General features: G+C 42.6%; 2 protein-coding genes across 2 annotated transcripts in view; both read right to left on the bottom strand.

Annotated features, from left to right (window-relative positions):
* Positions 1–2,286: 2,286 nt before the first annotated feature.
* On the bottom strand, positions 2,287–8,607 carry LOC124263411. The gene has a single exon (XM_046698041.1). The coding sequence runs from the start codon at positions 8,605–8,607 to the stop codon at positions 3,859–3,861; it is 4,749 nt and encodes a 1,582-aa protein (XP_046553997.1). The 3' UTR covers positions 2,287–3,858.
* Positions 8,608–8,630: 23 nt separating this feature from the next.
* LOC124263642 (zinc finger CCCH domain-containing protein 13-like) overlaps positions 8,631–18,154 on the bottom strand; it is a 37,441-nt gene continuing 27,917 nt past the window's right edge. Inside the window, exons 7-13 of the mRNA XM_046698295.1 lie at positions 17,071–17,226; positions 12,879–14,486; positions 12,277–12,678; positions 11,368–11,970; positions 10,374–10,976; positions 9,388–9,990; positions 8,631–9,087 (exon numbers count right to left, since the gene is read on the bottom strand). Of these exons, the coding sequence (XP_046554251.1) occupies positions 8,631–9,087; positions 9,388–9,990; positions 10,374–10,976; positions 11,368–11,970; positions 12,277–12,678; positions 12,879–14,486; positions 17,071–17,226 (4,432 nt within the window). The remainder of the gene's footprint in view (positions 9,088–9,387; positions 9,991–10,373; positions 10,977–11,367; positions 11,971–12,276; positions 12,679–12,878; positions 14,487–17,070; positions 17,227–18,154) is intronic.

Here is an 18,154-nt window from a genome sequence, read left to right as displayed (position 1 = left end):
CCCGAGTAGACTACACACACGTAGCCAGCTTAGACCCGAGAGTCCACCTCACACGTAGCCAGCTTAGACCCGAGAGTAGACTACACCTCACACGGCTTAGACCCGAGAGTTACACCTCACACATATCCAGCTTAGACCCGGGTTGTAGACGGGAAATACACTACACCACTTGTGTACCCTGGGTTGTAGACCAGGGAATACACTACACCACTTGTGTACTCGGGGCTGTACCGGAAGTACACTACACCACTTGTGTACCCTGGGTTGTAGACCAGGGAATACACTACACCACTTGTGTACTCGGGGCTGTACCGGAAGTACACTACACCACTTGTGTACCTTGGGTTGTAGACCGGAAATACACACCACTTGTTTACCTGGGTTGTACACCAGAAATACACTACACCACTTGTGTACTCGGGGCTATAGACCGTAAATACACTACACCACTTGTGTACTCGGGGCTATAGACCGTAAATACACTACACCACTTGTGCACTCGGGGTTGTAGACCGGGGAATACGCTTCACCACTTGTGTACCCCGGGTTGCAGACCGGAAATACACTACATCACTTGTGTACCCTGGGTTGTAGACCGGAAGTACACCACACCACTTGTGTACCCTGGGTTGTAGACCGGAAATACAATACACCATTTGTGTACTCGGGGTTGTAGACCGGGGAATACGCTTCACCACTTGTGTACCCTGGGTTGTAGTCCGGAAATACACTACACCACTTGTGTACCCCGGGTTGCAGACCGGAAATACACTACATCTCTTGTGTACCCCGGGTTGTAGACCGGAAATACACTACACCACTTGTGTACCCCGGGTTGCAGACCGGAAATACACTACACCACTTGTGTACCCCGGGTTGCAGACCGGAAATACACTACATCACTTGTGTACCCTGGGTTGTAGACCGGAAGTACACTACACCACTTGTGTACCCTGGGTTGTAGACCGGAAATACAATACACCATTTGTGTACTCGGGGATGCAGACAGGGGAATACACTTCACCACTTGTGTACCCTGGGTTGTAGACCGGAAATACAATACACTACTTATGTTCTCGGGGTTGCAGACCTTGGAATACACTTCACCACTTGTGTACCTTGGGTTGTAGACCGGAAATTCACTACACCACTTGTGTACTCCGGACTGTAGACCGGAAATACAATACACCACTTATGTACTCGGGGTTGTAGACCAGGGAACAGAGTCCACCACTTATGTACCCTTGGTTGTAGACCGGGAATACGCTACACAACTTGTGTACCCCGGATTGTAGAACGGAAATACGCTACATCACTTGTGTACCCCGGATTGTAGACCGGAAATACACTTTACCACTTGTGTTCCCGGAGTAGTTGACTCAGGAATACGCTACACCATTGTGTACCCCGGATTGTAGACCGGAAATACACTATACCACTTGTGTTCCCCGGAGTAGTTGACTCAGGAATACGCTTCACCACTTGTGTACCCCAATCTGGGCCAGTGTAATGCATGTCATGTCTGTGGTGGGGCAAGAGAAGGCCGTTATTTCAGTTTTTTACCACTTATTTTTTTCTGTTTGAACAATTACACGCTGTCTGACATTACCATTAACTGTTCGAAAATCGGACGGCGTATACCTGGTAGTTTGACGGTAGACTATACTCTAAAACATTCACTGACACAAGTCAGCAGACGGCGGACATAGCCTTACGTCATGACCGAAACACCAGTCGCGCAGTGCAGGAGTTAGTTGAAAATAAGCATTTATTCTACCAAAGCTTACATAAAAGTATGTAAGGTAAACAGAAGCATTATTCAACATGGTATTGTTGTTTACTTGACTTGCAAAATGTTTGGGGTATTCTGTCTGTTTGTCTTCTGTGGATAGATATACACACCAAGCCTTCTGTCTGATATGTGTGTGTGTGTGTGTGTGTGTGTGTGTGTGTGTGTGTGTGTGTGTGTGTGTCTGTCTGTCTGTCTGTCTCTGTGTGAGGCACTATGTCAGTGTGTGGAGTTCTACCTAAGTAGTAGCTAAGACCTATATGTGCCAAACTCTATCAAACTATAAAGAGTTGTGAAGAAGTGCTTTTCGCTCTTGCTTCTAGTAGTTACTTTCATTGACCACAAAAAGCATCATAGAATACAGATAATAAACTATATGACTGCTGCGTCACTTTAATATCTGTAACTATGCAAATACCTAATTTCGCTCTTGCTCTACCTATTTCTTGTTAGTTACTTTCATAAAACAAATGACAACAAAAAAGCAAGAACAGATCTACAAGGATTAATATTTATTATACCAACAACCAGTAATGAATTTATTATGGACATCTATCACAGATTTCAGCCAATATATTATGAAATATTCCATCGAAAACTATGTTTTTGGCACGAAAATATGGATTAAAAAGCACAAATGATGAAATTATGTTAATCTCGAAAATACCATCAAGAGTGAGATGAAGATAACATAAAATAACCTTATACCGCGAAACATCGAGTTTTCGAATATTATGAGTGTACCTAAAAGTTGTTAATTTCGATGGAATATAAATAAAATATATTCAGTGTGAATACATATCATGGAACATGATTTCATATTCAGACGGGAAAGCACCATCGTGAATTTCGGCAATTTTCGGCAATTTCCGAAAACAATGAAATTTCCGAAGATTTCCGAAGGAATATACCTTTTCTCAGTATACAAAAAGTTCGAAATCGAAACGAAAATTTTGAACAATCATCTGAGATGGACATATTCTGGACATAAGTACTACATCAAAGTACTATCTAAACTAACTGGCGATGAAGAAGTGCGTAGCATCACTAAGCCTAGGGTGAACGCATAGACTAGGTTGTGAAACATGTCTACAGAGCTGCGTGTGCCCTTGAAAGGAAGACCTGTCTATATTTACACACATTGTTTAATTGAAATCACTTTTGTTAAAATATGTGCCTCAAAATTTGAAACATTTTTTATTTGTTTATGAATACCAACATTCGTTGTCTCTGTTACATACACCAAGATAGTGTAAAACATCAAACATTCGTTTTGAGAAACAAACCTAAAAAGACACGTATTGCAATGCAAAAGCTAAAGAAATATCCCACAGGAAAGTCACATGTATGGAGGATTTCCTTAAAGACCAAAATTTATCATTTTCTGAAATGAGAACGCAACAGTAGTTGCGTAAAACATAAAAAATGAATGAATCAGGTCTTTGGGAAATGTTGTAACACCACGCTATACAGAGTTACTTCCCTTAGGTCAGGCCATCGATAGTGTGGTGAATCAATATGTGCCTCCAGATAACAACAGAAAAGAACAAACTATACTGTCAAAATAACAAGACAAATAAAAGTCTGTATAAAATAATTTTCACATCACAATAAATATATCAAGTAACTACATATATAGAATAGCACGTATATACTAACGAAAATATATAAAGTAAAAAGCAAATGAAATGTTTAATTTCATCTCAACCTCAATTGTTTGATGAAAGAAATTGAAAATTGCCTTTAAGGGGCAGAGCGTTAAGATCTTCAAAAAGCAAAAATAATTAAACAATATAAGAATAAAAAGGAATTAAACCTAAGAAGACAAAAATGAAAAAAATTCTTGCTCATAAAATATCGGTTAAAATAAGTGTTTCTATATACTATGGAGGTAAAACGTGTATTGCGAAATAAGATGAGAATTTTGCTACTCTGACATATTGCCTTTGCTGAGAATTTGTTGGGCAAAGCGGACTGAAAAAGCAAAGTGCATGTAGTGATTGTTACGGATATGACACATTGTGAGATTCTTGTCTTATTCAGTTCATGGATCAGTTCAGTTCATTCATTCACGCTTGTGCACCAACAGCAGCTGGTCCAGGGACGTTCGTCATCCAAGGAGGAGTTCCTTTGTGGAAATCAGCGCTGTACGTTGTAGAGCTATCGAACTTTGCGTTACTCGAGAAAGGTACCGGAGCAGGTTTGAAGCTGTTGGCTTTGGAGCCATGGCGGTTTATGAACTCAGCCTGATGAGTTGTCATACCCTGAAAGGGTACGGGATTCGGGACAAAGGCTTCTTTTACTTTCCGTTCAGGACGATTTGCTGCTTCTGACTTCTGGAAACTATTGCTGTAGTTTGTTCCAAAATCAATTTTTCCTTCGAACTTAAGTGCTCCAGATGACGTGGGTCTTTTAGAAGCCTGTCTCCCTGTAGTTTCCGGCTGTTTAAAGTACTCATTGTTTGTCGTTCTAAGATCCATCTGTCCCTCAGGTCGGACATAAGCATCTTGTCTCTTCACAGGTCGACTCCCAACCTGGTAACTACCGTAATCACGCCTTGCTGTGGTGGTACTCTCTACAGGAGCACTTGACCTTAATGTATTTTCAGCTGGTTTAAGTGCCGTTCTTTTGGGAACCGTCGTGCCTGTGAAGTCTTGCATATTTGTTGTGACGCCATGGAATGGTTCTTTTGGATAATTATATTCTTCCTTCTGCTTGATTGTCTTTTGAGATAACTGATGTTCCTTAAATGTATCCCTATAACCCGTGCTACCCATGAAAGGTTCCTGTGACTTCTGGACTGTGTGTGTTGGTTTGAAATTCTGCCTCTGAGTCAAAGTATGCTCTGTGAAGTCTCTCTTGCTTGTCGTGTCACTGGCCATAGGTACTGCTGGAGACACATATTCTGGATTCTTCTTTACAGGTCGGGAAGCGAGGTCATGGGTTTTAAAGTCAGCACCATAACTGGTTGAGCCCTCAAACTGACCACCACTCTTCATGACTCCAGATGACAAAGGTTTGGTAACAGTTTGTTGCCTTGGTGTGTCCTTAGCTGTAAAGTTTATTCTGTTCGTTGTGTTGAAATCAAATCCTCCCTCTGGCGTTGTATAAGCCTGTCTCTCTTTGACCCACCTTGGCTCCACTTTATGTGCCTTGAAATCCTGTTTGGCTGTAGTTGTACCCTCCAAAGGAACACCAGATGTGTAAGGTTCCATACTGGGTCTGTAGCTCTGCTGCTTGGGGGCAAACACTCCTTTGTAGCTATCACCAGTTGTTGTTGAACCAGAGAATTTCGTGGCTGGGGCAATATACTCAGATTTTGCCTTCAGCTGTTTGGGCTGGATTTCGTGACCAACAAAGGTGTCACTGTAACCAGTTCTACCATCAAAAGGAATATCAAGCTTTGGAACATCAGTGGGGGGCTTGAAACTTTGCCTTGGTTCAATGCTTTTCTCAGTGAAGGCCATTCTATTGGTGGTATTGCCTTCCATCTTCACAGCTGGAGGTACATAGTCCTGGCTTTTCTTGACAGTCTCTCTTGGATGTACACCATGGGATACAAAGTCAGCATTATACCGTGTAGAGCCTTCAAATTTACCCTTCATTTCCATGATGTGGGATGACTCTTGTCTCTTGATGGTTTCTCTTGGCGATGCTTTTGAAGTAAACTGCTGTTGATTTATTGTGCTAAAGTCCATCGAGCCATCAGGCTTCCTGTACGGTTCGGGAACAACGACTTTGCGTGGTTCAATCTTGTGTTCTTGGTAATCATTCCTGGCCGTGGTTGTTCCATCTAATGGAACATTTGATCGATAGGGTTCCCCACTGGGCTTATAACTCTTTTGCTTTGGTACAAAATCCCCCTTGAAGCTGTCAGATGTTGTTGTACTCCCAACAAACTTCACAGTTGGAGCTGTGTATGGAACCACTTTGTGAGGAACCTTTGGTGGTAGCTGATGTTTGGGATAGTCAAGTTGTTGACTAGAAGCTGTCGCCATGGACACTGTTGGTCGCTGATAACTTTCCTTCTTGTTCAACAGTTCACGAGGGGTAATGTCATGGCCCTTAAAATCAGATCCATAGCTTGTTCCTGAATCAAACTGTCCATTTATTTCCATGATGTGTGCAGACTCTGGACGTTTGACTGGCTCCCTGACTGCTGCCTTTTCAGTGTAGTTGTCCCTGTTTGTAGTGCTGAAATTCATATCACCTTCTGGCTTCTTGTAAGGATTCTTCTGTATAGCTATTCTAGGCTCAACCTTATGTTCACAATAATCGAACTTGTTCGTAGTTTGATCATTTAAAGGAACTCCGGTTTGAAGAGGTTCATTGCGTGGCTTATAACTTTCCCTAGGGGTGATTTCATGTTCAATGAATTCAGATCTGTTTGTGGACATTGCTTCAAACTTGCCTTCTGGTCTCACATACTGAACCGGTTCTTTGATTCTTCTGGGTTCAATCTGATGCTCTTGGTAGTCCATTCTTGCTGTTGTCTGATCATCAAAAGGGACATTCGATCTTTGAACTGCATCAGTCGGTTTGAAACTCTCCCGTTGAGACAATGCATGTTCAGGGTAGTCCAGTCGATTGGATGTGGTGCTTTCCATTGCACCTTCAGGCTTGATGTATGGATGGGCCTCCCTTTTACCTCTTGGCTCTATATTGTGCTCAGGGTAATCTTCACGGGTAGTGGTCTTATCATCAAACGGATCATCAGACTTCTGGACAGAATGAACGGGCTTATAACTCACTCTTTGCGAAATGACATGCTCAGGGTAATCAGACCTGTTAGTTGTTGCACCTTCCATCTTCCCCTCGGGCTTTACATACTCCTGTGGAAGCCATTTGGCCCGTGTCTGAATTTCATGTTCTGGATAATCAGCCCGATTGGTGGTGTTGCCATCAAATGGTACATCAGTATGTAGGGCTGTGGCTGCAGGTTTGAAACTTTCACGTGGAGTGAGTTCATGTTCTGGAAAGTCCGACCGGTTGGTGGTGATGCTGTTCATTTCTCCATCTGGTTTTACATACTTTAAATGCTCTCTCCTTTGTCTTGGCTCAATCTGATGCTCTGGGTAGTCCATTCTTGCTGTTGTCTGATCATCAAAAGGGACATTCGATCTTTGAACTGCATCAGTCGGTTTGAAACTCTCCCGTTGAGACAATGCATGTTCAGGGTAGTCCAGTCGATTGGATGTGGTGCTTTCCATTGCACCTTCAGGCTTGATGTATGGATGGGCCTCCCTTTTACCTCTTGGCTCTATATTGTGCTCAGGGTAATCTTCACGGGTAGTGGTCTTATCATCAAACGGATCATCAGACTTCTGGACAGAATGAACGGGCTTATAACTCACTCTTTGCGAAATGACATGCTCAGGGTAATCAGACCTGTTAGTTGTTGCACCTTCCATCTTCCCCTCGGGCTTTACATACTCCTGTGGAAGCCATTTGGCCCGTGTCTGAATTTCATGTTCTGGATAATCAGCCCGATTGGTGGTGTTGCCATCAAATGGTACATCAGTATGTAGGGCTGTGGCTGCAGGTTTGAAACTTTCACGTGGAGTGAGTTCATGTTCTGGAAAGTCCGACCGGTTGGTGGTGATGCTGTTCATTTCTCCATCTGGTTTTACATACTTTAAATGCTCTCTCCTTTGTCTTGGCTCAATCTGATGCTCTGGGTAGTCCATTCTCGCTGTTGTCTGATCATCAAAAGGGACATTCGATCTTTGAACTGCATCAGTCGGTTTGAAACTCTCCCGTTGAGACAATGCATGTTCAGGGTAGTCCAGTCGATTGGATGTGGTGCTTTCCATTGCACCTTCAGGCTTGATGTATGGATGGGCCTCCCTTTTACCTCTTGGCTCTATATTGTGCTCAGGGTAATCTTCACGGGTAGTGGTCTTATCATCAAACGGATCATCAGACTTCTGGACAGAATGAACGGGCTTATAACTCACTCTTTGCGAAATGGCATGCTCAGGGTAATCAGACCTGTTAGTTGTTGCACCTTCCATCTTCCCCTCGGGCTTTACATACTCCTGTTGAAGCCGTTTGACCCGTGTCTGAATTTCATGTTCTGGATAATCAGCCCGATTGGTGGTGTTGCCATCAAATGGTACATCAGTATGTAGGGCTGTGGTTGCAGGTTTGAAACTTTCACGTGGAGTGAGTTCATGTTCTGGAAAGTCCGACCGGTTGGTGGTGATGCTGTTCATTTCTCCATCTGGTTTTACATACTTTAAATGCTCTCTCCTTTGTCTTGGCTCAATCTGATGCTCTGGGTAGTCCATTCTCGCTGTTGTCTGATCATCAAAAGGGATATTCGATCTTTGAACTGCATCAGTCGGTTTGAAACTCTCCCGTTGAGACAATGCATGTTCAGGGTAGTCCAGTCGATTGGATGTGGTGCTTTCCATTGCACCTTCAGGCTTGATGTATGGATGGGCCTCCCTTTTACCTCTTGGCTCTATATTGTGCTCAGGGTAATCTTCACGGGTAGTGGTCTTATCATCAAACGGATCATCAGACTTCTGGACAGAATGAACGGGCTTATAACTCACTCTTTGCGAAATGGCATGCTCAGGGTAATCAGACCTGTTAGTTGTTGCACCTTCCATCTTCCCCTCGGGCTTTACATACTCCTGTTGAAGCCGTTTGACCCGTGTCTGAATTTCATGTTCTGGATAATCAGCCCGATTGGTGGTGTTGCCATCAAATGGTACATCAGTATGTAGGGCTGTGGCTGCAGGTTTGAAACTTTCACGTGGAGTGAGTTCATGTTCTGGAAAGTCCGACCGGTTGGTGGTGATGCTGTTCATTTCTCCATCTGGTTTTACATACTTCAAATGCTTTCTCTCCCTTGTCTTGGCTCAATCTGATGCTCTGGGTAGTCCATTCTTGCTGTTGTTTGATCGTCAAAAGGCATATTGGATTTTTGAACTGTGTCTACAGGTCTGAAACTTTCCCGAGGTGGAAGGACATGTTCAGGATAGTCCAAACGGTTGGATGTGTTACCATCCATCACACCATCCGGCTTCACATATGGTACTTGCTCCCTCCTCTTTCGAGGCTCAATCATGTGTTCAGGATAATCCTGTCTCGTTGTAGTTTTATCATCAAAAGGGTCTTCAGATCCCTGCACAGAGTTCACTGGCTTAAAACTTTGCCTGGGTGTAATTTCATGTTCGGGAAATTCTGAACGATTGGTCGTAGCCACTTCCATTTTCCCCTCTGGTCTGATGTATTGTTGAGGTTGTCGTACCTGCCTTGGCTCGATTTGATGTTCAGGGAAGTCTGATCTGTTGGTGAATGATTAATTAAGTTATCGATGAAACAATCATCGAGAATTTTATGGCGTGATATTTATCATTAGTATTATAAGTATACAAACCATATGCCTACATGTGTGTTTAAAATAGATGAAATGGCAATGTGTTTTTGACATATAACAAAGTATTTGCTTTCATATCCTTGCCTTGGTGTCATGTGCATTTTCCTGAGGACATCTGATACCAAATATAAAGCAAGAGCAACAGCATCACATATCCTAATATCTATACTGCTTTCTAAAATCTTGACCAGGTCCCATCCTTACTAACCTGGCTGTTGTCCTATCTTCAAATGGATCATCAGACTTCAGAACAGCATTTGCAGGTTTGAAACTCTGCCTTGGTGTAAGTTGGTGTTCAGGATATTCCAGTCTGTTTGTGGACAAACCTTCCATCTTTCCTTCAGGCTTCATATATTTCTCAGGTGCTCTTCTTTGCCGAGGTTCAATTATGTGTTCAGGGAAATCCTGTCTAGCTGTTGTCTTATCTTCAAATGGATCAGTTGACTGCTGAACTGAATTAGTGGGTTTATAACTCTGACGAGTGGAAAGTTCATGTTCAGGATAGTCCAAACGGTTGGATGTGTTACCATCCATCACACCATCCGGCTTCACATATGGTACTTGCTCCCTCCTCTTTCGAGGCTCAATCATGTGTTCAGGATAATCCTGCCTCGCTGTAGTTTTATCATCAAATGGGTCTTCAGATCTCAGCACAGAGTTCACTGGCTTAAAACTTTGCCTGGGTGTGAGTTCATGTTCAGGAAATTCTGAGCGATTAGTGGTATTCCCGTCCATTTTCCCTTCTGGTTTGATGTATTGCTGAGGCTGTCGCCTCTGCCTTGGCTCAATCCGATGTTCAGGGAAGTCAGATCTGAATGTGAACGATTAGTCGAGTTATCTACGAAATGAACGCTTCTTTTAATTGTGCTTTGGGGTATTAACAATCTACAACTGATATTCAAACACCTGTTAGCTTTTTTAGAAAGTGTTTTCATAATATGAACTACCCTTCAGTGTAAATATCAGTGTGCAAAGTTACACGGTAAGCAGAAGCCTGTTGAAACATTGTATCTGCTTGGGAAAAATATGCATACCAAGACAAACGCGAGAATCGATGAAAGTCATTTCATTACTTTTGAAAAGAAATCGTTTCATACACAGAAACCATCAAATTTCTGAAATGGCTTCACCCACTTCCAATCTTAACGGAATTTGAGTTTGATATCATCCCAATCATTTTCCTTCCTTACTAACCTGGCGGTTGTCCTGTCTTCAAATGGATCATCAGACTTCAGAACAGCATTTGCAGGTTTGAAGCTCTGCCTTGGCGTAAGTTGGTGTTCAGGATATTCCAGTCTGTTTGTGGACAAACCATCCATCTTTCCTTCAGGCTTCACATATTTCTCAGGTACTCTTCTTTGCCGAGGTTCAATTATGTGTTCAGGGAAATCCTGTCTAGCTGTTGTCTTATCTTCAAATGGATCAGTTGATTGCTGAACTGAATTAGTGGGTTTATAACTCTGACGAGTGGAAAGTTCATGTTCAGGATAGTCCAAACGGTTGGATGTGTTACCATCCATCACACCATCCGGCTTCACATATGGTACTTGCTCCCTCCTCTTTCGAGGCTCAATCATGTGTTCAGGATAATCCTGCCTCGCTGTAGTTTTATCATCAAATGGGTCTTCAGATCTCTGCACAGAGTTCACTGGCTTAAAACTTTGTCTGGGTGTGAGTTCATGTTGAGGGAATTCTGAGCGATTAGTGGTATTCCCTTCCATTTTCCCTTCTGGTTTGATGTATTGCTGAGGCTGTCGCATCTGCCTTGGCTCAATCTGATGTTCAGGGAAGTCAGCTCTGAATGTGAACGATTAGTCGAGTTATCTATGACATGAACGCTTCTTTAAATTGTATCTGGACGCATTAACAATCAACAACTTAAGCCAAAACACGAAACCTATTGATTTCTTTAGAAATAAATTTCATAGTATGAACCATCATTCATTGTAAATATCAGTGTGTCACATCACACTGTAAGGAGAAACCTGCTTAAACATTGTATCTGCTTGAAACTTAAAATTACCTGTATATCAAGGCAAATGCAAGAATCGATGTGAGTCATTTCACTACTTTTGAAAAGAAATCATTTCAAACACAGAAACCATCAAATTTCTGAAATGGCTTCACCCACTTCCAATCTTAACGGAATTTGAGTTTGATATCCCAATCATTTTCCTTCCTTACTAACCTGGCGGTTGTCCTGTCTTCAAATGGATCATCAGACTTCAGAACAGCATTTGCAGGTTTGAAACTCTGCCTTGGTGTAAGTTGGTGTTCAGGATATTCCAGTCTGTTTGTGGACAAACCATCCATCTTTCCTTCAGGCTTCACATATTTCTCAGGTGCTCTTCTTTGCCGAGGTTCAATTATGTGTTCAGGAAAGTCCTGTCTAGCTGTTGTCTTATCTTCAAATGGATCAGTTGACTGCTGAACTGAATTAGTGGGTTTATAACTCTGACGAGTGGGAAGTTCGTGTTCAGGATAGTCCAAACGGTTGGATGTGTTACCATCCATCACACCATCCGGCTTCACATATGGTACTTGCTCCCTCCTCTTTCGAGGCTCAATCATGTGTTCAGGATAATCCTGCCTCGCTGTAGTTTTATCATCAAATGGGTCTTCAGATCTCTGCACAGAGTTCACTGGCTTAAAACTTTGCCTGGGTGTAATTTCATGTTGAGGGAATTCTGAGCGATTAGTGGTATTCCCTTCCATTTTCCCTTCTGGTTTGATGTATTGCTGAGGCTGTCGCCTCTGCCTTGGCTCAATCTGATGTTCAGGGAAGTCTGATCTGAAGGGAGAATAGTTCTCCAAATCAACAATGAACTGTGGATACTATCTGTTACCCGATTATCTTCACATTTTTTTCACATCTGATTTCAGAATAAATTTTCAAACAGCAAACAAAACCAATGACATCAACAAGACACTTCACCAGAATAAATGCGATAAATAATTAATTATTTCAGTAGTAACATCTGTAAAACATCAAACGTCATATTTAAATCTTGAATATAAAAAATACAATGATGACAACTGCAATTGAAATTAGTGGCACTTCAGTTCAGTGTCTCTCCACTTTTCAGACTGTACTAACCTTGCTGTAGTTTTATCTTCAAATGGATCATCTGATATGACAGCGGCATTGGCAGGTTTGAAACTCTGTCTTGGAGTAAGCTGGTGCTCAGGATACTCCAAATGGTTTGTAGATAAACCCTCCATCTTGCCTTCAGGCTTCGCATATTGTTCCCTAACTCTTCTTTGCCTGGGTTCAACCTTATGTTCAGGATAATCTTTTCTAGATGTCGTTGTATCATCCAATGGTTCCTCATATCGTTGTACAGTGTTTGAAGGCTTGTAACTCTTTCGAGGTGACAATTCATGTTCAGGATAATCCAACTGATTTGACGTGTTCTTCTCCATGACTCCATCTGGTCTCATATACTGTTGAGGTTGACGTCTCTGTCTAGGTTCAATTTTGTGCTCAGGAAAATCTTGCCTGTTAAGGGAATTACAAAACAGTTCTACAGGAAAACAAGAGGTCATGCAACTAAAACTATAATTATATATGACAGCATTTCTAGTTATATAAAAAATACATGTAATACCAAACACTAGCCAATAACTACAACTACTATTCAAACTCTTAACTAAAATATTTTGTGTCCATATGTTCTTGGGAAAACTGATAATACTAACCTAGAGGTAGTGTTATCATTGAACGGATCATCAGACTTCTGAACATTATGAGTAGGCTTGAAGCTTTGCCTTTGTGTGATTTGATGTTCTGGGAACTCTGCCCGGTTTGTTGATACACCGTCCATTGCACCTTCTGGTCTGACATACTTCTGGTATTCTCTGCGGTTCCTTGGTTCCACAGCATGTTCAGGGAAATCTTGCCTGGAGGTGGTCTTATCTTCAAATCGATCAGTAGACTGTTGGACAGTGCTAGCAGGTTTGAAACTTTGTCTCTTTTGCAATTCATGTTCAGGAAATTCAGATCTGGTGGTCGAAAGACCCTCCATTTTTCCTTCTGGTCTGGCATATTTCTGCTGTTCCCTTCTTTTCCTTGGTTCAACGGCATGTTCTGGATAGTCCTGCCTAGCAGTTGTGGTACTGTCAAATGGGTCCTCAGACTTCATAACGCTGTTTGCAGGTTTGTAGCTCTTTCTAGGTGAGAGTTCGTACTGTGGAAAGGCAGACTTCGTTGTAGTGGTACCATCCATCTTACCTTCAGGTTGAACATACTGCCTTTGCTGTCTCTTTTGGCGTGGGGTGACTGTATGCTCAGGATAATCCGACTTTGAGGTCGTTTGCTTCTCAAATGGATCCTCTGACCTCTGAACAATGTGAGAAGGTTTGTAGCTTTGCCTCGGGGTTATCTCATGCTCAGGAAACTCGGATTTACTAGTCGATACACCTTCCATTTTATCAACTGGTTTAACATACAGTTGAACATCCCGTCGTTTCCGTGGTTCTATTGCATGCTCTGGAAAATCACGTCTCGCTGTAGTTTTATCATCAAATGGGTCCTCAGATTTCTGAAACGTACTGGTTGGTTTATAGCTCTTCCTTGGAGAAATTGTATGTTCAGGAAAATCAAGACGGTTGGATGTATTACCCTCCATTGTACCTTCTGGTCTGACATATTGCTGGACCTCTCGCCTTCTCCGGGGTTCAATCTGATGTTCTGGATATTCTTTTCGGTTTGTTGTGCTCCCATCAAAAGGATCCTCAGACTTTAGTGCAGCGTTCATCGGTTTGTAACTCTGCCGTGGCTGTAAAGGATGCTCTGGAAATTCTGTTTTAGTAGTAGAAGTTCCATCCATTTTCCCATCTGGTTTCACGTATTGCTGAGGCTCCCACCTCTTTCTAGGTTCTACTGGGTGCTCAGGATACTCCGATCGAGTGACGGTGTTGCTATCGAAAGGGTCTTTCGAACTGAGAACAGCATTTGCTGGTTTAAAACTTTGCCTTGGCGTCAGTTCATGTTCAGGATAGTTCAGACGATTGATGGTATCTCCTTCCATGCGACCTTCTGGTTTCTGGTATGCCTGAGTTTGACGCTTTTGACGGGGCTCTATCTTGTGCTCTGGATAATCAGATCTTGCGGTAGTTTTGTTTTCAAGTGGTGCATCAGATCTGTATGGGTCAGAATTGGGTTTATAGCTCTTTTGTTTCGGTAAATAACTTCCCTTAAAATCATCTTTAGCTGTGGATGACCCTAAGAAGGGATCTTTCGGAGGGTTCCACAAAGCTCGTTCTCTGGGCTTCCGTTCAGGCAGCTCCCATTCAGGGTAGTCTTGTCTGTGATTGGAAAATAAACACAATATTTAGAACCATGCACCACTGAACCTGTCACCTAACCTGTTAATATGATATGCGTTTACTTTAACATAGAATTAATTCATATAATTAAGTTGCAATGATGACACCACCCGACACATATTGGATAATATTCAAGGATGTCATGACTATGCTGTAAAGCGAAATCCAGTATTCTGCATTCAAACAACAATAAAACAATTAGGAATTATTTTCCACAAAGAAATGACAGAAGTACTATTATTCATCGATACGTCCTTGTTATGAACTATGAAAATAACTAGCACCACCCCTCCTTTACATTCATGCATCATTTACTTTTAGAAATGTTGTATCTTTTAGAAATGTTGTATGTTTTAGAAATGTTGTATCTTTTAAAAATGTTGTATCTTTTAGAAATGTCTTCTGATGACGTTGATATCATGTTGATTAGTATGTAAGAAGTCACCAAGAACTGCAAAACAAGCTGTGACAAAAAATGACCAGGGCCCAGAATAGGTTGCTGTGGGCCTGGTTTGTAAACACCTCCCTCCCATATCATATTCAAAACCAATGAAGTGACTTTGTGACGTACAGTATGTCATAGAACGCCATTCATATCAACTGCACTGATGTCCGGCAGATTGGAGCTATCTTGGGTGAGTGCGTGCGGCACCACTTGCCTGACCATAACAGACTATAGATTGATACTTCCCCTTTATCTCAAGCGTGGCCAAGGGGCATTATCATAAATAACTAACACTATTTACTTATTACTGCGTGCAGGATCAACTCCATCCTAATATATTATTCAGCGTAACAATCTGTTCCATTTGAGGTTCCAATCTGGTTGCAATGTTTTCTTGGCCTCGTCAAAATTAAACGTTATATCCAAGGTTCATTATGTCTAGTGTGAGAGTGAGTTGGATTTTTTATGTTTGCGTTTTCTTACAACTATACAGAGAGGGAACAAATATATACGCTGTACATCTAAAACTGATTCGGTCTTTGCAAAATGAACACTACGACCAGGGCCATTACAAGGGACATGTTATCCTCGTCAAGTGCAACTGTTTTGAATTGTCTGTTTCACTTACATCCCATGACAACAGAGGGGTCACCTGCATCACATGTCAACACACATCTGCATGTAAGGGTCGCCTGCATCACATGACAACACACACCTGTATGTAAGGGTCACCTGCATCACATGACAACACACAACTGCATGTAAGGGTCACCTGCATCACATGACAACACACAACTGCACGTAAGGGTCACCTGCATCACATGACAGCACACACCTGCATGTAAGGATCACCTGCATCAAGGGTCACCTGCATCACATGACGACACACACACTGCATGTAAGGGTCACCTGCATCACATGACAACACACACCTGCATGTAAGGGTCACCTGCATCACAACTGCATGTAAGGGTCACCTGCATCACATGACAACACACACCTGCATGTAAGGGTCACCTGCATCACATGACAACACACAACTGCATGTAAGGGTCACCTGCATCACATGACAACACACACCTGTATGTAAGGGTCACCTGCATCACATGACAACACACACCTGCATGTAACGGTCACCTGCATCACATGTCAACACACACCTTCATGTAAGGGTCACCTGCATCACATGACAGCACACACCTGCATGTAAGGATCACCTGCATCACATGACAACACACACCTGCATGTAAGGATCACCTGCATCACATGACACACACACCTGCATGTAAGGGTCACCTGCATCACATGTCAACAGACACCTGCATGTAATGGTCACCAGCATCACATGTCAACACACACCTGCATGTAAGGGTCACCTGCATCACATGATAACACACACCTGCATGTAAGGGTCACCTGCATCACATGACCCACACACCTGCATGTAATGGGTCACACCTGCATCACATGACCCAACACACAACTGCATGTAATGGTCACCAACATCATATGACAAAACACACCTGCATGTAATGGTCACCTGCATCACATGACAACACACACCTGGATGTAAGGGTCAATTGCATCACATAACAACACACAACTGCATGTAATGGTCACCAAGATCATATGACAACACACACCTGCATGTAATGGTCACCAAGATCATATGACAACACACCCACACATAGGGGTCACTCACATCACAAAACAAAACACACTCACACACAGGGGTCACTCACATGACGCAACAACACACACTCACACATGGGGGTCACTCACATCACATGACAACACACACTTGCATGTAAGGGTCACCTACGTCACATGACATCCCACGCACATACGAGACGTACGCAACTGCCCCAAGTGTATTACAACCTACCGTTCCCTGCCCGTGAGCCAGTCACGGCTTCGAAATATCTTGATTATTGATGATTACATCAAAGTTATTCATCCGCTGTTAAACTATAAGCAAGGTTTATAACTCAATATCCATCGTCTACATCTCATCCCATTTGTCCCCAAAACCACCCGTACGTTAAGCGTCACACATCAGGAATGCAGTGTCCCGGCAGTCCAGGAGCCCCCGGGGCGTGACTGCCCTACCCCTCTTACCTAGTAGTAGTCTTGTTCTCCATGTTCGCGTCCACCCTCACAGGCTCGTAGGTGGGTTTGTAACTCTCCCGCGTTGGGATCGGATGGGTGGGGTACCGCTTCGAGTACTCGGACAGAAACGGTGCGTTGTCGTCAACATCGATTATACCATTTTGTCTGAAATATCAAATGATACGTTTGACGGCAGATGTCGTTGAGACGGTAGCTGATGATCAGTAAGAAGCACACGCGTTTGCTGTCACGGTATATGCTGTATCGTGCTGATCAAACATAGCCAGTCTGAAGTCTCTGCAAACCGCTGACACGACGTTGTAACCAGTTACTGAGTAATACCTATCTCACGCTCAACACGAACAATCGCCAGAACATGAACATGCGAAAATGAATACATAACGTTTTCAAACATGAAGCATCAGCATTCTTTCATGTCCATTCACAGTTATAATTATCAATTTTAAAAAACACACTCGACTCAGTTTAAAATGACTTTTTCTATTGTCGATTACAATAGTAGTTCCCCAACGAGAATAATAACACTCCCATATGTCAAGGAGCTATATTCTAAACGGCTGCACCATTTGCATTTTGTTCAGGTGGCTGTTGATAGCAACAGCACTACATAAGCAACCTGTCGTGGGCATAAATAGGTATATGTCACAACTGCCAAGTGCATTATATCGTGTAGGCTACAGCTAATTATGGCATACATGTACAACAGACCGGCTGAAACGTGAAGCCGACTCTCTGTACATGTTTGAATTGCAAAGCGTTCGATTTCATTGAAATACGAGGTCTTGTCATGGAATTAATTTCTTCCTAACCAGGACATAAAATATTCATTTTTATTAAGGCGATAGTTGTCAACGGCAATGAATGGATGAAACCTACTTAAAATTAACCAATAGCTTGTCCAGTACGTTCAACCACCTGTCAATCATTGCGTGAAATACGCAAGCTCAGGTGCCTGGGAAGCATGACAATGGGTTCAGTAATGTACCTTGGCCCAATGTTCCGCGACTTCGTACTACATACACAGCATTCATTTCAACAAAACAATGAATTGGCAATCAGTTTAGTGAGCTGA

This window comes from Haliotis rubra, unplaced genomic scaffold, assembly GCF_003918875.1.
Source record: "Haliotis rubra isolate DU_JTF1 unplaced genomic scaffold, ASM391887v1 Scf120, whole genome shotgun sequence".
Taxonomy (NCBI): domain Eukaryota; kingdom Metazoa; phylum Mollusca; class Gastropoda; order Lepetellida; family Haliotidae; genus Haliotis; species Haliotis rubra.
Note: the sequence above shows the minus strand (reverse complement) of the source record. Positions and strands in the feature narration are given on the sequence as shown.